Genomic DNA, 22746 nt, shown 5'->3' on the forward strand with positions numbered 1-22746 from the left:
ATTTTTTTCTTCAATGTCATCAAACCATTTCTTACAGTGTTGCACTGTAAATACCTGTTACTCCTGTAAACCTTGATATTTCAGTCCATTCATCATGTATCACCAATGGGTGACAAAGTAACTACTCAGTACACTTAGATGACATGTATGCAGCTAAGGGAGGTAACTGGGATGAGGCTAAGCCATGGCACCAGGAACGTTACAATTTTACCCAAAAAACTTTGAAGAAAAAAAAAAAAATTAAAAGGTGAAAATAACACAAGGACCAGGCAAAGCTGCTATGGTTTCGGAAAATGACAGTACTTCCCTTGGCTACCTGTAAAATGTACTAGTTTCACAATGGGCTTGTATCTTGCCTGGGGTTTAGTCCACTTTACTTTCATCACCTCATGTGACAACAAAGCATGATCAAACTCTGCACGTTAATGTCAAACATGGTGGTAAGCAGGAGTATCAGTCTGTTGCTTTCACTGATTCCTAACACAGACTTACATTATGAATGATTCAAACAGAGTAAGGAAACAAGCTCAACAGGTTGTGACAAATTTCTGCAAGCAGGAGATGAGCCGCATGCAAATAGGTAAGTGCCATTGGTGGTAATCCATTGTGTAGGTGAAATATTCTATGGCGTAAAAAACAATCAAATAAAAAAACAAATCCTTGCTCTATAAACCTCTCAGAGCTGAGCACCAAGCGAGGCAGCAACAAGTACCATTTTTAAAGCCTGTGATATGACCTATCCCTTGTCTGATCCCAGGGTCTCTCGACTTCGAGACAGTTGCTCTAACCACTGGCCCACTGACGCGGTCACAACATCTTACAGCCCTGGCCATTAAGCTATATGATTTACAATGAAGGTTACACAATCAGAATTTTTAACAGTGGGAGCAGGCTGTTCACAACACCTTGCTGAAATCTAACAAGTACTAATGAATCATCCTAATGTGCTATGTCCAATTAACCGCTCTTTTTTATTACCTGTATAGCTTGTACAGCATAATGAAACGTAGGTGAAAAGTTTTCTGACATTATTCGTGACTTACCCTTGTAAAATAAGGTGGAATGTGTTTTGAACAAATGTGCTCTTTCAACACTGCTGGTAACTTACTCACTCCTGTGTATACTTAATATTTACATGTCACCATGGCATATGAAGCTGCACAGATGTAGCACATACATGCTTACATGTAATGTCACATATCAAGTTCACAAAACTCTGAGCTCACTTAGCAGTGACATATGGGACAATCCCACAAAGTGGGTCTGGAGAAACATTAAGTCAAACTTTAGAACTTCCATTTCTAGTTCAATTTATAACTACCAGTTGAAAGTTTTACTTGAAATAGGCCCATTTACACCACATTTCAAATTTTGATTTGTGTCAATAATGGCTTGAGGAATTTATACCAGTTTCAGCTAAAGAAAAGAGGTCCTCATAAACCAATCTGCCCCAGGAAAACTTTTACATCACACTAGGACACTCAGTACAGTTTCCTTGCAAATTTTGTTTAAGTACTGCTATACCTACTAGAATAACAGTAGTAGTATTTTGAGATCTAACTCTTTTGTTGCTAAGGTAATAAAGTCCTACTATATGACTTGTCAAAAATCTTAGGCCACTTTGAATTTATTGTCATTAATCTACCTATCACCCCTCTTGCAGTTCCAAGAGCATAAAGGACACCCAGGCTTTCTTTCAGGAACTTCTTCAGTGCACAAACTCTCCGCTCCTCAACTTTCTCCATAACTTTGCGAAACTGTTTTTTTTAGACGCATATGTTATAATATATGGTATTAAAAAAAATACTTTCCTAACATTTCTGATAGGTCACACGGTACAGTAGGACTTTTTTCTATCACTAGCGATAAAACAGTTCGAACTCTAAATTCCCTCTATTGTAAGATAATAGTTGTGTTGTAAATTTACATACAAACCATTTTTCCTCAGCATCTTTAAAGATGTTATATCTTTAAAGATGCACTATTGAAATGAATTTTAACAAATGTATGTAATAATGTAAAATGACCTCCAAATAGAACTTGTTTACACATAGTCTTGACGCTTGACCCAGCGGACATGTAGGGTCAAGTACACATCACTGCCATTGCTTTGGAAGTAGGTCTCTGATTGGCTGTTGCAAAGCATGACAGCATCGTTTTCGCAAACAGGTCAGGTATTTATGGATCAAGGCTTTGAGGAATCGCTCACTGACATGGCCTTACGGCGTACAGCTAGTATGGGTAGTATCGTTATCCGATTCATCCATCTGTGACCTAACACTAAAATAAATCTGTCGTGCAATAACAAAGTAAGAAACCCAGAATTCAATTTCCTTGAATCCCACGAGCGGATTGCCTGAAGGTGTATGGATAACAATGCGGAAAACGGCCAGGATACCAAAAATATCTCATTTTCAAAATTATTCCCTATCTGAAAAAGGAACAGCTGTTACATTTTGTGGGGTTGCCGTGGTTGTGTTGAAGGTCATGTTCACGAAGGCCTACATATCCATAACATGTGTCAAACCGCTAAGGAATATATACCTCCATGGTCAAACCAAGAAAGGATTTCCCCACAGTGGAAACAAGACACACTCTCTTTGCAGAGGTGGTGTTATAGCTCAGTAGAGCTTCTGTCAGGAGAACTCTCAAGCAATCATGCTCTCGCTTGCAGTTCTTACTTTTGAATGCAGCGCCACTTCCCTGAAGATATCTCAGCCAATGAAACAGCAGCAAGTTGAGCTATGGAGGTAGTCAGTACTAGACCCTACGTTGTCAGATCAGGGGAGGTAACAAGGGTCTAGGTATTGGACTAGTTCACACACCGTAGGTCCTCGACTCACAGACAGCTTAAAGACTAATCATTTCTGGATGAGACAAAAAAGCTTTACACCCTTAAAATTTCTCTTGAATCAATGCTGAATCAGTAAATGGATGGGTGAAGGGAAGGGGGTGGGGATAAGCAGGTAAACCCTTGGAAGGGTGGGACTTCATCACACAGGCTAAAATCTAGGAAGCATAAATACCATCTGGATAATTCAAACATTTACGGTGCAACAAATTACATTCCTTTTAAAGAAAGATAGTTTGTCACACTTTAGAATGTATAACATATGCCACTTGCAAAGCTTTCCAAAGATATAAACTCACATGCTCCAAATATAACTCCAGCAAAGGTAACATGCTCATATCAAATTCACTTATTTATAAAATGAAAGGATTTAATTTAAAGTCACAACTTTCAGCGAAAGCTTAAAAAGATTTTTTCTGTTCATCAAAGCAATGCCAGCTTTAGGGCTTACTTTCAGTTGTTGTAACCTTTGATTTTCTTCATCAATAATTCTTTTCTTTTCTTCATCTGATACAGAAAAGCTGCTATTGGCTGATATAGAGTTAATGGCTGATGTGAACCCAACAGGTCTGCAACAGAGAAAAACAAGGGACTGATTTTAACATTCAAGTGTGACTGGCTTGCTGATCTATTCCAAAAACTTGTTAATATGAACAGATACATAACTCTGTATATGCAGACAAGCCAAAATAAAGCACTGAGCAAAACATTAACACAACCCTATTTAGCTGCATCCTTAACGAGTTTAATAGTAAATTCATATAATTATGTATCTGATTAGTGTTTACATCATACTCAAGAATACAGCCAGCAATAAGATTAACATCTGAAATCAGAACTCTTAATCTACAATGCAACAACACACCCAAAATTCTGTTTTCATCACTTACGAATGGATAATTTCAACATCACTGTGTGACTTTTTATTGTTTGCACACAATGTGATTGAAATACTGCTGATGTGGTGTTGAACCTCAATCATTAATTCATTCAATCACACTTATACATCGGCAAATAAATGTTACATATAACATAAAATAACTACACATAGTGTGTAAAATATTATACATCTATCTAGGTAAACACCCTAAAGTCTGCCTACTTTGAGCCCACAGGAGTTGTGGCCCCTTTCTTGCCTTCCAGGGCTGCAAGATGCTGTTCTAGAGCTTCAAGAAGACTGGAGGGAGCCTGAAAAAAGATAACAAAACAGGGGCTATCATTAAGTATAATGAAAAATGAAATACATTTATCTTCACATCTTAATAATACATATCACACGCTTAAGCTCTATCTCTGAAAATTAAATTCACATATTAAAAAGGTATTCCTAACAACTGCCTCAACAACTTCGAAAATATCGGCTACGTTTACAGCAGCACATTCCTTTCCGAAATTTTAGAAGAGAATTTGTCACTAGCCGTTTACTATAAGCACTTTAGATACGCCAGATGCTAGAAAGCTATACATGCGACAAATGTCAAGACAGAGCTAGAGGTTTGTTAAAAAAAGGTCAAGATACTTCCGCCAAAACACTATTTTCTCTCTTGCCTAAAGAAGAAAACAAATATGTGCCAAAATCAGATGAAAGAGTGTGTCTTTAATACTTTTTTCAATTTTTTTCTTTCACAAGAAAATGGTATTTGAAAATATTTTCATACGGCAGGTATCTATGATCACTTCTTGGTATATACTGTCTTTGTATAATATTGTTCTAAATAAGGATGTGGTGCATGTCTAATAAATGTGTTGTTTACATCCAAAAACATGCATTTAATCTGAATTACGATAATATTTATGAATATATTAAAAATATAAATACAATAAAAATCAAAACAGAACACATCTGTTTTTTTTTTCTGCTGAAAAAACCAAATTCTAGTGTAAATATATTATTAAACATGTGTTACATCCTCATTTTTAACATTACTACACAAAGACAATATGTACCCAAGAGGTGACCTCAAATACCAACAATACAAATATTATTTTCAAGTGTCTTTTTCTCTTCAAAGATAAACTGAAGAAAATACTGAAGACCACACTTACAACTAAACCATAATTTTTATGTTTTCTACCGCTTTAGGCTTTATGCTACAAACTGCATTCTAAAAGCACTCTGTATTCAAAGAGGTAACCTTGGATGGAACTTATGGCTGAGAGATGCAGACAAGTTTCTGTCTCCGTCTTTGTTGTTTGTGCAGGTATATGCCACACCCTTTGTGGGTGATTAGACGTGTGCTTTGCAGGAACAGGACTCCTGTATGGACTAAGCATTTCATTACATCGAGCATGTGGCATCAGCACCATCAGGCCACATTTCAGGAGTGCAAAGGTGTGGGCGTGTAATAGCATGCCTGAAAATCAGCCATTTGAGTTTGTCATTATTCAAATCTCTTGTTTACTACATTTAAGTTTGCATGTCATTATTCAAATCTTCTGTGTATTACATATCTCTTATGTACTACATCACAGTTAGCAAGTTCATGGCATCAGTTTTTCAGGATAACATTACAGTGCTTGTGTTTATAGGAAATTTTGGACTACATCATTGCAGTCCGAATATCGTTTGTGTCAATTATTATAAAGACTAATGCGACTTTGCAATGTCACCCTTGGTTGATGTTTGACATTCTTCAAAATACCACCCGTTGTGTTCACCTTGGAACTGGACACAAAGAAGCGGTGTAAGACTAGCCCATGCTCTGATGTACAGGTACATATACTGTACTCAAAATCAGAAATTTGAAGTGAATTTGATATTGCTCCCAAAATTGAGGCAAACATATTTCCTGATGTTCATCAGACAACATAGATGCACTTCCACATGTTCAAGGAAATACAGTTCTAAATCTGTAAGTTTGAAGTTACCAAAGCCTAAATCCCTATTCATGAGCAAAAGAACCTCCGCATTGAATGATCCACCTTTGTGGCCATCCTATGATGGTTTGCCAAATTGACTTCAAGAACAGGCCGGGTTATGAATAGACAAACAATCTCTACTTACATACATTTACCTTTGTGTACTTGTTTCATGGGTGTGTAATGCTGCATTGAAGAAGTTTTCACTCATATGACAGCTGTTAGGTTTACTGGTGGTGGAAACCGGATGACCCTTCACCATACAAGTGTATATCATCATAATTTCAACTAGACCAAATGTTATAAGCTTTCTGTACATGTACTTAATGGATCTACTTTAATAAAGTAAATTCATGTTAAATGGACCTCAAATAAAACACAACCAAACAATCAATATAGCAACATTTTCGCACAGGATTTCAGGAACTCAAAAAAAAAAAAAAACCAGAAAATTCCAGTCAACCAATCACAAAACAAAGCAACATACCCAGGTCATTTGCATAAACAGCATACAAAGCAACATATCATCCATTAAAGTGGATGATAAACACGTGTACCTTGTAAAAAAAAAAAAATTAAAAAAAAAAAAAAAAAACATTTTGAACTTTTATCCTAACGAATCAAATTTTGCACACTACTGGGACTATACTTATTTATATGCACATTTTGGGATCATCTTACAATCGATTCATATGATAACAAAACAATACTGAAAAGACTTTTTTTTTTGGTAATTTTGTTTGTCTTTGTTTCTTGTCCATTTATGTTTGTGTTGTGTTTTCAAGGGAAAAAAGCAATATGTCGGGGATAAAATCAACCAAAATAGGTAGAAAGAAAAACTACTACATGTGGTTTCACAAGGGACCATGTAACCATGAAAAACTACTACATGTGGTTTCACAAGAGACCATGTGACCATGAAAAACTACTACATGTGGTTTCACGAGAGACCATGTAACCATGAAAAACCAAAGAACTACCACACTGAGAATTACAGTAATGTATCTTGTTTTTTTTTCAGAATTCATTTAAAACTACATGTGCTATACAATATCTTCAACATGAGTTTGAAATAATTAATTTTGGGTTTTAAATAATTAATAGCCATCAGTAAAAGCATTGAAGAAAATATCTAATGATCAACCTTGCAAAAACAATGTAAATATTGCACAACGCCATGCCAAATTCCAGACACAAGAAAGCTTTCACTACATGAGCGATCTACGATGTTAAGTACAGACAAATGCTGTAAGTGAAATGAAAACTGCACAAGATTAATAAGCAAGAAAACAGGTGAACAGGGATGAAAATAAATATGACAAAATAGAATACTAGAGCAGTGTTAATTAAAGAATTAAATGAATAAAGCTTCAAATATCAATTGAATCTGTGTGAAAATCTGGAGTCATTTTCAACCAACAAGGCAAAGTTTTTAAATAAGAATGTTTGTGTTGAATTATTATATGAATGTTAGTGTGAATATTCTTGCATAACAAAGTGGACTTTGTTGAGCATGCATATCCACCAGACTCCAGAGCACAGTATTCTGGAATTTCTCACACTGAGGACAAATAAGAAGCTAACAATATTGTATTTCCCCTAAAAAAAAATCCTGTATTTTTAGATTAAATTATGTAAATTGTTACTTTAGGTGTTGAAACTTACAATTTTTTTTTTTTGTCCTATCTTCCAAGTAAACCTTAAAACATGTTCTTAAGATCAACAGAGCTCTCAGATTCAGGTCAAATAAGTAACTTATCTACGCACAACATTTTTGGTCTTTTTTTTGTGTGTCTTTCACAGTCTTTCTTATTATGGTTAATACATTGAAGGCGGTTGAAAATGACCCCTCAAGTGTGACTTGTTAATGGGACAGAAAGAGAGAGTTGTCAATCAGATTATACAAACTGATAAATTAAAGACCATGTGAATTATGGGGTGGGGAGCAGACACTTACGCCTTTAGACTGGCGATCCAGGCCCTAAGAAAGTGAAACAAAAGTGAAAAAAAAACAACACTACAAAAAACTCAAGAGGACGAACAAGGACAAACAGACAGACAGAAACGTTATATGTGCCGATACAATCAGAAGTGACACAGGGAAAATCTTCACATAAAAAATGATGTTTAGAAGTTTTTCAAAAGGAAAATTAAATAAATTCATAATCAACAAAACAGCTGTAATAAGAATATTGTCGGCTTGAGGTTTCAACAGTTCAATGAGCCCGTGCATCTCGTAGATCTAACATCAATAACCTGATGAAATTGGATCCTTTTGAAACTTTACATTTTTCCCCATAGGAAGCCTTAGGATATGAAAATATCAGACCACCTACACGTAATGCAGAAAAAGCTGTTTTCTATTACAGAAAATGCAAAATAATATTTGATATTTAGTATATGCCAATTAATAAATTATATCATTGCTGGCATCATTAATTTTAAATTAAGGTTCATACAATCAATGTGCTTCAACCTCATTTGTTCTTATGTCTTCTAATGATAAAAAGTGAGAAATCAGAAATGAATTAGCCTACACAATTAAATCATATTATTAATTACACATTAAATGTCAAGTACCCTTCTCTGTAAAACAAGACAAAAATAACCGAGCTACATTCTATAAATAAATGGCTAAATATAATTTGCATGCATAAAATTTAATGAGTATGAAAGGGTAAAGCAAATGCAGGAGTAAGTATGCAATGATATGATGATCCTGGGAAACCATATTCTCTTAACGAGTAAAGAAAATCAGACATTATATATTGTAATGGACACTGAGTATGCTGCTTTGCTTGATGTAAGGTCTATGCCTCACGTTGATCTACATGGGAAAATTCATAAACAAGTTTTATAAACAAGTTTTTAATCATATGAAGAAACCAATGTATCAAATATACATGTAAATATTCAAAAAAATTAGATATACCTTATGCCTAAATGACTGCTCCCTATTTATACTGCCTGAAAGAGTTATCTCCCCTTAATCCAATTCATTTTACTGAATGAAGGCTGCTACAAATGCCACCATCTGAAGCTTTGTACACACTTCTAAGAGCCGACACCTTAATTTTTTTCATCATTATGGACTCACTTTCACATGACTTTTTTTTTCAGGAACTTTTCTTGTAAGTAACATCACCTAGTGCAAAGTTTTGTGAAAGGGGAACCTTGCCCTTCACACCTACCTATTTGTGTGATGTAGAAATTACTCCCAAACGAATTTCATGAAAACCGAGCGACACCCACGTCACCAAACACCAGTAAATAAGAGAGAAAATATCATGTAAAGCCTGACCAGGTTACCTCAACAGAAAGGAATACAAGCATTTGTACTTCAAAAAGAGAGAAAGAGAAATAGAAAAAAATGGAGATAAATATAAAATTGTGGTTCATCAAAGAACACCACTTACTTTGGCTAGATCTGGAATATCACCCTTGTCAATACCAACGTTCTGAAAACAGATAGAACATGTGTGACAACATTTATTATTGATTTTATTTGCGATATTCATTTGACTGATATTTTCTTTAGTATTTCACTTGAGTGAGTGAGTGAGTGCTTGGGGTTTAACGACGTACTCAACAATTTTTCAGTCATATGACGACGAAGGAATCCTTAAGGTGCATGTACGTGTAGTGTGCCGCCTTGTTGCAGGACGGATTTCCACCGCTCTTTTATTTAGTGCTGCTTCACTGAGACGACATACCGAAGGCAAGTAAGCCGCCCCGCCCGAGCCTTTATACTGATACGGGTCAACCAGTCGTTGCCCCTTCATGCTGAACGCCAAGCGAGGAAGTGACAACTTCCTCTTTTAAAGTCTTAGGTGTGACTCGATCAAGGATTGATCCTGGATCTACCGGTCCCGAAGCGGACGCTCTACCAACTGTGCTATCCGGGCCGGTTTATATCACTTGATGACTGGAGGTTATGATCTGAGTAAGTGAGTTATGTTCCTAAAGATGCTGATTAAGGTTAGAGCACAACTGGGTTTGCTTCACGACAGAACCCACAGGATTTATCAAATGATGGTAAAGACCCTCACCACTGAATCAAATGCTTTTCTGTGTGGGGGGATTTCATCCACCATTGATCAGGGGTACAAAAATTCAGCCTACTAAACTAAACCTCATGCACATCTATAAACTGTTCACAATAAATATGTCAATCCTTTGAGAATATTAGGGGAGTTGCATTGACTGTATCAGGATATACGTCAATATTATGTCTTCAAACGGAAAACACGTGGAAATAAATTCCTCACCTCTGCCACTTTCAGGAACTCTGAGACTTTCTCCATTCTGACTAGGAAACGCTTGTATATGTCCAGCCCATCTTTGCACTGTTTTTTGTTCATATCAAAATATTTTTCTGCACATACAAAAAAAAATGACTCGCTGTGAAATGTGTTATTACATTAGCTACTTTGTTGTTCTTGTTATTAAGCAACTTTCAATGCCAGCATCATTTTCATTCATAGGATATTATTCATGATCCCATCATGACAACAGAAAGGTTTTGTCAACACAAAGTCATATAATAATTATATAATAACCCTTTTCTAACCAAGAGAATTTATAACTTCACTGACATATTTAAGTATCAATTTGACATGGGTGTAACATGTACAGAGCACACTGAAAAACAGGCAGTGCTCACTGGAAACCAGACAGAGCACACTAGAAACCCAGCAGAGCATACTGGAAACCAGGTAGAACACACTGGAAACCCGTCAGAGCGTACTGGAAACCAGGCAGAGCACACTGGAAAACAGGCAGAGGACACTAGAAACATGGCAGAGCACACTAGAAACCTGGCAGAGCATACTGGAAACCCGGCAGAGCATACTGGAAAACAGGCAGAGCACACTGGAAACCCGGCAGAGAATACTGGAAATAAGGTAGAGCGCAATGGAAACAAAGCTCACCTGAAACACTGCACCTTGTCAAGTAATCGGGAAACATCCTCATATAAAGGTGTAACTGAACCAATGCGCCAACATCAATATAACTTTCTCCAATGTAACTAACACTATCTCTCTAGCATACAAAATCTATAACTTCTTCCTATGCTGTAAAATACTCTGGCCAAGTATTAAATTTATTTCTTACAACATTTACATTTTAATACCAACTAAATTTATACTCCACACATCATGAATTTTACTCACCAAGTAAATTTATAATCCCATCATTATAACAGGCAAACAATCGAATGAGGTCTTTGAAGAGGAGCATGAAGCAGGCATTGATCACACCATTGGTTAGCTCATTAGGAGTGCACTACAACAACAACAACGGCAGCATTTATTAATAGATCTATCATCATAGGCAACTGATGGTAGGTGCAGCTTTATGAATGACAATTCAATATTACAGGAATGTGTTGACAGAAAGGACACTCAAGGACTTGAGAATGTTTTGAAACAAGGTCACAATCAAAATAACATTTTTTTTCTTACTGTACTTGTTTTCACAAGTCTAAACATACAGTTAAAAATTCAATATGAAAAAAAATCAATGACCATGGATAATTCGCATAACTTCCATTCAATCATTTACACTCGTGTTCAAGCGTGAAGAAAAATGAGATAAATACTCAACAAATCCACAGTAACCAATTAATGAATTTACTTGATTTTTATTTATTTATTTGATTGGTGTTTTACGCCGTACTCAAGAATATTTCACTTATACGATGGCGACCAGCATTATGGTGGGAGAAAACCGGGCTGAGCCCGGGGGTGACTCACAACCATGTGCAGGTTGCTGGCAGACCTTCCCAATTTACTTGATTGATACATTGTCAAAAGAATATTTGGAGATAAGGAATTCCCAACTTACATCAAACTGTAACAAAGCATCCAACTGACTCTGTAGTACTGGTAAAGCCTTCAGCAGCTGTCATGGAAACATAATAGCAAAATATTAAAGAGAGAATATCATGTAAATTTCAACATTGGACAAATTTATTTATTCTATTTTTTGGTGTTTTATGCCATACTCAAGAATATTTTGGTCAAATTGAAGCTTTCACAAATTATATGCAGTTTCAGACTTATCCTCCAACCTTCACATACATGTATCTGTAATACAAACTCTTGAGACCTTGACTAATGCCTTTTAAAGAAAACTGAATGAAATTAACAAGGGTTCAAGAATAAGAGATGTACGTGTGTTAGCTTGTGGAGATCACATTACTTGTCATCCTACGGCCTTGTTTGCTCGTGGCAGGATGCTTCTCATACAAGCATATTAAAAATGCACCATACCAAAATCAACAGAATACAGAATTTTTTCCTTTTCATTTTTTTTCTTTTTAAATATAGTCCTTGCAAAACACATGATTCACTTGCACAACACAGCATGGAACATTAGCCAATCCTATAACCTGACATCCTAATTAGCTGAAACTAAATAATTCAGGATCAGAATATCACTTTTTTTCTCTCCAATATAACATCAATGCACTGGTGCATATTACACCACAGATTTGAACAAAAAATGCCACAAAGTAAAAATGCTGTACTCTGACTGTACATGTATCATGGGAAATAATGAACGATTTCTTTACACACAAACTCTTCACGATACTTCCAGATATCACTTTGTATGTCACTTTGCTACATGGCTTTGATTTAATTCAAGTATTGTTGCGATGGCTCGTCTTTCAATATACAACTGATCTGTAGACAGAACAAAGTACTGTTCTTAACATCAATTATGTAACAAACCTTCTCTGTGTTCATAGTTCTCAAGAGACCATCATCCTTCCTGGAAGAGGAAAATAACAAAAACACTGGTAATTCCACTGAATGCACTTCTCACTTTCTTGCTGTGCTGTAAAACTGTTTACGTTAATTACATATGATTTTAATACACAACACAGTACGTTTCGCAACCCTTCAATGGACTGCCTTTACCACACTACCGTCTGTATTTTGAAAATATTTCAAGAGTGCATACATGCAAATATACCATCAAATTTACAAGACTTTCTCTGAAAGAAAAACTGGAATCCATTTTAAAAATGTTCATATATTTTAAAACCACACTTTAACCACGCTATCTGTTTGTACAATAAATATGCAACCAAATGTTAAATTATGCCTCATTTGAATGGAATGAGTACAACTTTACATCAATCATACGTGGATTTAAAAGATACATGTATATACATTGATGTACATGTACAAGGCATGCCTAAGGCCAGGGGCACACAACTCTTGGCCTTAATAGTGTCTCGCCATATTAATGTATGCAAGAATTCATTATCCTCTGACAAATACACAAAGCACCTGACTTAAGAGGATCTTGCAATACCAACGTAAGTGTAAGCTCAGTTATCATGGATTTTCATAATAAATGTTTAACAGTACATTCAGTCCTGCATCACACGGTAACTAAAGTACGTGTATGCATAAATATATGTGCATATCATGAAGAGGGCATGATGCCTACAGGATTAACCATCAGTAATAAACCACTGAGGTCACATGCAGAAAGCAAGATCCCGCTGTATCTTGTGCTGCCTTAAAACAGGAGCTTTCTCAGATACTGTGCTAGGTGCTGTAGTGTTCTCTGGGGCTCTTTATTTTCCTCCACTTTAATACATCTAAAAGCCTGACCATCATTAACATACTATTACAGGATAATTGAACTATGGTATGTTGTACAGTCATCATGGCACAAACGACAATGCTAATTTCTGCTTCCCTGCCACTCCTCAGCTTGAATTCAGACAAATTATGAGCATATGTTAATGTACATAAAAAAAGATCGATGCGTTCATTTCAATTCTTTAACCTTAAGTTTCCATGCTTATAGCAAAAATAAGAATTCAACCCATGATTTGAACTGCCTTCAAAATTATTTTTGAGTCAAAGTGCATGTAGAAAAGGATTTTCAAGTAAAATTCAAGTGAGATGTCAACTGCAATAATTCTGGACTGAGAGATGACTTATTGTACAAGGAATGACCTATTACAACTGCAATCTGCTATAGGAAAGCCTTTGAACATTAAATATGGCCGTGGTAGAGTTACACGTTCATCCTTTGGAGATCATTCTATACAAACTTTGGCACAAGGAAACGTGACAGAGAGTAATACAACAGTAAAATTCAAGAAGAAATCAGCTGAATCAATGTAGATTCAAATGAAGCCATTTCTGAACATGTACATGGGGCTGTTTCTTGAGAATATTTAACCGGGATTTTGGCAGCTTGCCATTGGTGGAAAGAAGCCAGTCAGTCCGAGGCCTTAACACTGGTCTGTTGATGAAATTGGCCAACCCCATCAGTAATTTATCATTGCTTAAGAGCGTGACCATGTCCTGGACTGTGTCAAGGTCGAATACATCAAATGTACGGGTAGAATCATCAATGAAATTTGTATGTACATACGCTGGTAACCCGTGGACACCAGTTAGCTGGCTCTAGCCAAGGGAGGTGCTTGGGTCGAAACGGTTCCCCGGGTAAAAATCAATGAAACGCTGCATGGTTCCATAGGAGGGTGTTAGAACTGTAGAATTAAGCACCCCACATATAAGGACTAACACTGCCATATATTCAAGACAGGCCCTGGCACAGGTGGGTGCATATTGGATTAGCTGGTCCTCCCAAAACTACCCTCAATCTGAGTATTACCTCATGAGCAACTGCAGGAAGCAATGCACTTCTCAAGAGTGCACTTGTCTGTCGACTTCCATACTTCACACATTATTTAAAACATCATTTGTGTTTTGTTTTGTATTTTTTGGAGTGTGCGTGGGCTTGGGGGTGGAGGTATCATGTACAGATGTGTTTGTGGTTTTTGCAATGGAATAATATAATAAAATAATAGCTGGTTAAAAATAAGAGGTTTTTGGAAGTTTGGAAGTTTGCCTTCAAATTTACCTTAATTGTCCTAATTTCTGGGATAGACATTAGTAGTGCTGAAAGTAGAATACTACATTTCTTTACCAGCCTTTTGGAAAAGTAAAGATATGTCAATGTTGTTCCTTAGATTTGTCTAACCATGTGAGAAAAGAGAAACTCAATTAGAAAAAATAGAGTAGATGTTATTATACAATGTACATGTAGACGTAGAAACAACTGCAGGTTTCTGGTGTGATATGCATGGTAAGAGTTCCATCATTGTCCAAGACAATATGCACCTTACAAGAGAGGTCACAAAGAAGTAGTTACTCAAAAATGCTTAACAGCATGCTGAGAAAATCTTAGCATTTTCTCAGCAAGGTATCCAAAAAACTACAACAATCATGAAGCTATATACAAAGGTTGTATCAATAAAGGGTATTCCGCCCCACCACCCAGGGTATCCCCCCCCCCCCCCAACCCACCAAGAGTTTCCACTCTCGTCATTTATTATCCCTGAAACCTCACAGTTTCATAAAAGACATCCCTGCAGATTTCTGGAATCTTAATACTGACATGTCACTAAGGCAATTCTCAAAATATTAGATAATAATGGCAATCATTGGCAGCCGTGTATTTAAGCAGTTAAAGCTGTCACTGCATTCTACTGGGCTTTATCATTTCTTGTTCCAAATTCCTGACTCCAGTTATCAGTGATCGATATGGAATTGAAGCTTCTGTGCTAGAGGTTTTAGGTCTTTAATAGCTTTATCTTGGCTTGTCATCGTTCCCTGAGGCACCACGGGTTGAACAGACGACCACTAACATAGACACACACAGGTGGCGCCCTCACAGCCTTCACAAGATCTGCCTAAACAACCACATGATTGTCAGATATAAACCAAACTTAACAAGGCTAACCACACATGTATCTTGTTTATCAAACATATTCCAAGCCCTTTCCACAGAATTCTCATCTCTTGTTCCGAAAAATAACATCCTGAAACCAAAAATCCTGGAAATCCATATCTGCCATCATAAATATCATGCAATAAACTTGAACATTTCACACAGGTTGAATATGACAAATTATGAATGAACAACGTAGTTTATCCGAGGACTCTAGTACTGTAAACAAAGTCACTAAAACATTGTGAGATGCAAGATCTGATGTGCCCGAAGATAACTAACCCTGACAGATAGGAAGCTGACAAATTTCAGGAGACTCCATGAAGAGGTTCTAGAGATAATTAGGTATTAGGATCAATATTGGGAAGACACCAGCAGGCTCGTTAGCGAAACTGAAAATACACCCAATCCCCTGCCATCTGTTCAATTTTCATATTAAAACAAGCATATGACAACACCACAGATTTAAAAACATTGTTCCTTTACATGTACCATGGTTGATTTTTCACTCTTATAGCTTGGCCCGAATGATAACTACAAGCCAGGGTTCCTTGGTAAGAGCTGGATGTTCTGGCCACTGGGTTACAGTACAGCATGTACATTCTAAATGAAAATAGACGTCTACACTGGCTCAATCAGCTTTTATAAACGCTATTCTTGATGCTGACAATCATCCCCTAGTAACCAATGAGGCAAGCATCTTAGCCCACATGTGGGTGGTTCAGCTCTTGTTATAGTCCCACTGATTACATGGAAATAGTGAGTGAGTGCTTGGGATTTAACGTCGTACTTAACAATTTTTCAGTCATATGACGATGAAGGAACCCTTGTGACTCCTTGTTGCAGGACGGACTTCCACCGCTGTTTTATCTAGTGCTGCTTCACTGAGACGCCTTACCGAAGGCAAGAAATCTGCCCCGTATTATACTGACACGGGTCAACCAGTCGCTGCACTATCCCCTTCAAGCTGAACGCCAAGCGAGAAAGTTATAACTTCTTGTTTTAAAGTCTTAAGTGTGACTCGACCCAGGCTTGACCCTGGATCTACCATTCCCGAAGCGGACGCTCTACCAACTGTGCTATCGGGGCCAGTTATACATAGAAATAGAAACTACACGATTTCACCAATATCACTTGTCAAAAAATAAAAAAAAAATGACTGGAGTTTTAAGTAACAGATACATGTAATCAAAGAGCCCATTGATGATGACACTGTTTTTGACTTAAACTGAATAAATAAAGGAAATTGTCACCGAGGGTTTAGGAGATGTCAGTGGAAAATGGTTTGGTGAGTACTTGATATCTGCTACTGCATCATAATAAAAGGTCTTCCACCGCTTTTTCACACCAAATTAACTGCCGCCGAGGGGAAAAAAACACATCGGTTATCTAGCAGACCAGGGTTTGGAGATGTTATGTGTTTCCCAAACAAATAATTTTAGTTGACATTTACCCATTCATCATTATCAGCATCGACTCGTCTGACAAAAATGTGCAGAGAGAAAAAAACAGAACTGCTTCCAATTTTCCCTTGTAGTTAAGTGCTGAGACAAGACAAATAGAGCCCTCAAGTAGGAAACTGGTGTTCTCATAGATCAGCAAAACTCAGCATGTGAATGCCCAACTCAATTAAAGTCTTTCGCTGAGATGAAGCACATAAGAATTCTTAGCCTGCTTTGCCATCCTCTGCCACACCAAGACCTTGTCTAGTTTTTTCTCCTGGAGGATTAATTTTTTTCCATTCTTTCACCTGTTTTTTCTTTTCTTCTATTTAAAAAAAAAAAAAAAAAAAATCTCAGCGTCTCTTCTGTTCGGAATTTAATTCCTCATGAAGGAATCCTAGCAGGAATTGATTTGTATTTCTCAGCTAAACTGTGGCTCCATCAGTCAGTGTAAAGTTGCGATCACACAGTGTGACTGTCAAGTCAAAACGTCAAAATTGACGACATGTAGTTTAATGAAAGTAGGACACACTCTCTAATAATGAGATCGCAGCATTCAACAAATCACACTGTCCACTATTCATTCGACAAGTGATACACAAATCCCACAACGTGAACGCAGTTTTACGGGGGCAATATTAAAAACCTGTCACAGCACAGATAAGTAAACCTGTCACAGCACAGATAAGTAAACCTGTCACAGCACAGATAAGGGAAACCTGTCACTGCACAAATAAGGAAACCTGTTATCATTTTCTAAACACCTTTATTCTGTGACAAATTCCAACCATTCCAAATAAACATTACATGCCTACAGCAAGTACCATATAATTCATTCATTTGATTCTGGTTTAATTTATTTATTTGATTGGTGTTTTACACCCTACTCAAGAATATTTCACTTATACAGCAATGGCCATCCACACATTGCTGACAGACCTTCAAATGTATGGCCGGAGAGGAAGCCAGCATGAGTTTGAACTCACAGCAATCACATTTGTGGCAGGATACAGGGTCATTGTGCTAAGCCACTCGTCCACAGGGGCCTCTGATTCTTGTTTAACACCATACTCAAAAAGCTTTCACTTACAGATGTCATGAAGGATGGCAATCAGTTTTATGGGTGGTGGAAACCCAAAGTGCCTGGGGTAAACCACGGACCTTTAGGAAAGTATTGTGTAAAACAGAGCAGCTGGTGAAATTCTGCAAATTGTGCCAGCAGACAACAAATTACCATTTTCACACCTGGTCCCTCAATGAGCAGGTAAGCTGATGTAAATCACAGGTGTCAGACTTTGCATGGATCCTCATTAATAAGACAATCTCGCAGATACAAGAGATTTCCCCTCATAAGGTCAAAATGTACATATAACATATAATTCATGATGGTGTACAGGTGCTGTGCACGGCCCTAAAACAACGGTTGTGAGATACCCATCCCTTGTCTCTCTAGGAAATACAATGTGCATGTATCTCTATCTTTCTATCTTAACTTTCTATAAACGTGTTTATCTAGGAGCTCAATAAAAAAGTTTAACATCACTACAGTTACTGTAATTCTGCAACCTTTTTACAAGTTTGAAAGGGGTTTATTGAAGCATATTCCGAAGCCATATTCTGTGTTGACTGATAAAATTATACTTTGCCCTGTAAGTAATGCCCTGAAATTGGCTAATCAAACACCTGGATGTAACTATGCATAAACTGCACCGAAAGTTGCTCTTTCATATGCGAAAAGGTTAAGAAATTAAGGTACAACAGAGAAATACGCTGAACTTAAACGCATGTGTCATGCTGGTTTTCATACTTTTCCTCAAATTCAGCAAATATTTGAAGTGGTTTAAGTGCCTAGAATAATCTCACTCCTGAGCTCAAGAAAAATAAAGTCTCAATCACAAAGTTCCGCATTCTCATTATCTCCGTCTATTTATCAGCTGGTTGCGAAGGCTGCACTAAATTAAATCAAATCTAAGCTGTGGATGTGGTTAGGGGCAAGGACTGAAACCAATACAAGGTATCACAAGCATCTTCACAATCCTTAACCATGCACATAATGATGTATGTTGTGTCCATTCTAGCACTGTCCACTCTAGCACTGTCCACTCTAGCACTATCCACTCTAGCACTATCCACTCTAGCACTGTCCATTCTAGCACTGTCCATTCTAGCACTATCCATTCTAGCACTATCCAATAAATCGCATGTACAGCGTGTATAACCATCGTGTGGTGTGTTTGCTTCATTGCCTCCGGTGAAACAGCACTCACACTATATCCATGTGATCATGATGGTGTCTCCCTATAGCAGGCCTCTTCTAACAGATTTATGCTGCCTTACTGAAATGCCAAGCTAAAGACACCAGACAGATCACCTCACATAGTCACATATCACACGACATCTATGGGACTGGGCAGTACTTAGCCGATTCGTCCGATGCTGAACGAAGTCAGGAAGTACATATACAAATATTGCCAGTTTTGAGTGAGTGAGTGAGTGCTTGGGGTTTAACCTCATACTTAACAATTTTTCAGTCATATGACGACAAAGGAATCCTAAGAGTGCATGTAATGTGCCTCCTTGTTGCAGGACGGATTTCCACCGCTATTTCATCTAGTGCTGCTTCACTCAGACGCCTTACCCAAGTAAGCCACTCTGTCTGAGCTATTATATTGATACTGGTCAACCAGTCGTTGCACTATCCGCTTTATGCTGAACGCCAAGCGAGGAAGTTACAACTTCCTCTGTTAATGGTCTTGGGTGTGACTTGACCCAGGATTGACCCTGGATCTACCGCTCCCGAAGCAAAGGCCCTACCTACTGTGCTATCGGGGCCAGTCTTGCCAGTTTTGAAAGTCCACCAGAAAATAAAGCACCTAACATACATTTTTATCCAATGTGAGAAAAGATTGCACAGTAAACTGTTATGCTCATAGCAAAAGGTCCCTCCCAGAGACAACAGTGGTGATGGTGCGTTACTTGTACAAATTACACAGTAATATTTACAAAACACATACTGACCCCCGTTTGACCTTGCAGAAATCAAATGCCATCAATCTGTAGGAAACGGCCTTCTCATTCAAGTATTTGGCATATCGTCTGATAAATGTTGACATATCATACCCTGGAAAAACAAAAGCAGCTGAATAAGCTCTACTGAAACAAAAATGAGCTGTACCTAATAAAATTGAAGATAGTAAGTTACTTAAGAAACTACAATAACTATAAAATGCCATCCCAAGTGTATATTTTGGAAGTAAAATATGTAAAATTAATGTGTACAGTTAGCTGTTGAAACCATCAACATGTATCATTTTTGTGTGTGGAAGGTTTTAGACAAAGAAGAATCAAATTCACCTTGGACACCAGCCTTGTCCCAGAAATTACTGAGGTTGAAGGAGCAATTATTTGAAGCCAAATACTGTGTAAATCTCTGGAAAAAAAAAACAATTAACAAACATAAAATTATGAAAGATAACTTTCATGATAATTCAATTCATGGTCAGCCATGTTGCGTTGACCTTGAATTCAGTAAACTTCAATGCCAGTGACACAAACACTGATACTAAGATTATCATTATACCTTAAAGTTTAATATATTACGCAAACGGAAACACAAACATGTAAATGACGAGGCAAACAATGAAATATATATCAACAGACCCATTTCCAAAATACTGTCCAGGTTGTGTAAACATATACTGTATAATAAGGTAGCTAGGATAGAGTTTTGATTGTCAACTCTAAAAAAAAAAAAAGAAATACAAATGGTCAGCATTGGGATTTGAACTGTTACCTATTATGTGAAATATGACTTCACAGCTTTCACTTCTGTGAGAATGTCTATAAAAGCTACATGTATTTATTTATTTATTTGATTGGTGTTTTATGCCGTACTCAAGAATATTTCACTTATACGACGGCGACCAGCAGAATGGTGGGAGGAAACCGGGCAGAGCACAGGGGAAACCCACAACCATCCACAGGTTGCTGGTAGACCTTCCCAGCATGAAGCCAGCATGAGTACATGTAGCTCAGCATTTCCCCATACATTGTCCATTCACAACAGGTCTTTGGACACGTGTCCGCCAAACCTAAAGTTCCTTTGCAGCATTTAAACCAGGGATTCAATCAAAAGAGTCAGTGTTTGTAGAAATGATAAGTGATAAAAAAAAAAAACAAAAAAAACATGGACATATTTAACCAATGATGTGTTTTTTAAGAGATGATTGCAATGCTGAGAAATGCTGCCAGTAATACCACAAGCCTGTGTATGGCCTAACAGCTATTTTACACACACATGTTCTCCATATGCATGAAATTGCTACTCTAGCAAAACCACATATAGGTGGCTAATAAAACTGTATGCATAATAAGCCAGGAAAAAACCTGTATACACCTACTGGAAACCATTAGAGTGGACACATGTATATACTTACTTAGACAATGTGAAAACATAACAATATTGCTTGTTTTTTTGAGAGAAAAAAAAGCACTGTGGTACATTTAAGTAAGAAGTCTGCTTTATATACGTGTATTATCAACAGACAGACATACATCAGGGTGGTCTCCACATTTGTAACAAACTGAAATGAATATGTCCAAAACCAAAGTCATAAATAACTGTTTTTCTCGCAGTACAATGTATTATTGCAGAGCTCTTATGATAGAGGGGCCTTCGTAGCTCAGTTGGTTAGCGTGCTAGCGAATCGTAATGACCCAGGAGCCTCTCACCAATACAGTCGTTGTGAGTTCAAGTCCAGCTCATGCTGGCTTCCTCTCCAGTCGTACATGGAAAGGTCCAGCTACCTGCAGATGGTCGTGGGTTTCCACCGGGCTCTGCCCAGTTTCCTCCCACCACAATGCTGGCCGCTGTCGTATAAGTGAAACATTCATGAGTACAGCGCAAAGCACCAATCAAATAAATAAATCAATCTAATGATAGAATCTCGAACACAGTTTCATCTGGGACTTTAATACAGTTACATGTATGAAGTTTGATCAAAAACTTCTACAAGATGTTAAATGGTCTTTTAAAATCAAATGAATGATGATAACAATATTTATTATTTGTACACCAGTGAAATCCCAGTATTTCCTTCACTGATAAAAATGTTATCTTCACTAGTTAAATATCACTTTTGTTATTACATTTTGCTATTACACTGCTGGAGACCTTGACCCTTCGTGGACCGCACCACAAGGCCGTGCACTTCCGCGCAATATATCGTTCGCCAAGAAAAAGAGGTAGAAATTCTTCATGTGCTTAATTTACGTAAACACATACATTGCATTAGCATTAAGCCCCTTTGTAGAACGTATAACTACTTACAGAAATCTTTTAAAACTGTAAAATGGTTTTGTGAGCACAGACATGAACAAAATTGAAGCGCGTATGAATAGAATCAGAAATACGACGAAGATGGCACATTGCTTATTTTTTTCACGGATGCAACAGATAATCTGACACGCATTTATACACATGTAGAGAAAATGTCAGGATATAAATAATAAACAGAATATTGCACAGTGAAGATTGAATACTATAAATATTGTTCTCGTGACAGGTAGAAATAACCCACTTGACACTTCACGTGTCTTGGGTTATCATTTTCACCTCTCACCCAAACAATATTTATGGTATTCAACCTTCACTGTGCAATATCATCTATTTCATAATACTGCACAGATGTATGCATACTTGCAGAAGGACTGAGATTAGATAAAATATAAATACATGTACATGTAGACTGCCAACTGAACCACAAAGTATATAAAATTGGTTCTGTATTAGGTTCACAAATTTATGAGGCTGGAAAATTTACCTCA

The 22746-nt window shown here is 37.2% G+C and overlaps 1 protein-coding gene across 10 annotated transcripts in view; it reads right to left on the bottom strand.

Moving 5' to 3' along the window:
- Nucleotides 1-22746, bottom strand: part of LOC135472229 (phosphatidylinositol-binding clathrin assembly protein LAP-like) — a 74460-nt gene that overhangs the window by 22291 nt on the left and 29423 nt on the right. For 8 of the 10 annotated variants that reach the window (XM_064751646.1, XM_064751697.1, XM_064751687.1 and 5 more), the window contains exons 3-12: nucleotides 20275-20350; nucleotides 19939-20041; nucleotides 12448-12487; nucleotides 11558-11614; nucleotides 10885-10996; nucleotides 9979-10085; nucleotides 9127-9168; nucleotides 7668-7691; nucleotides 3954-4039; nucleotides 3303-3420 (exon numbers count right to left, since the gene is read on the bottom strand). In XM_064751646.1, coding sequence (XP_064607716.1) covers nucleotides 3303-3420; nucleotides 3954-4039; nucleotides 7668-7691; nucleotides 9127-9168; nucleotides 9979-10085; nucleotides 10885-10996; nucleotides 11558-11614; nucleotides 12448-12487; nucleotides 19939-20041; nucleotides 20275-20350 — 765 coding nt within the window. The remainder of the gene's footprint in view (nucleotides 1-3302; nucleotides 3421-3953; nucleotides 4040-7667; nucleotides 7692-9126; nucleotides 9169-9978; nucleotides 10086-10884; nucleotides 10997-11557; nucleotides 11615-12447; nucleotides 12488-19938; nucleotides 20042-20274; nucleotides 20351-22746) is intronic. The other 2 variants (XM_064751663.1, XM_064751637.1) reach the window with 1 other exon arrangement.

Source organism: Liolophura sinensis, chromosome 1 (genome assembly GCF_032854445.1).
Source record: "Liolophura sinensis isolate JHLJ2023 chromosome 1, CUHK_Ljap_v2, whole genome shotgun sequence".
NCBI classification, from domain to species: Eukaryota; Metazoa; Mollusca; class Polyplacophora; order Chitonida; family Chitonidae; genus Liolophura; species Liolophura sinensis.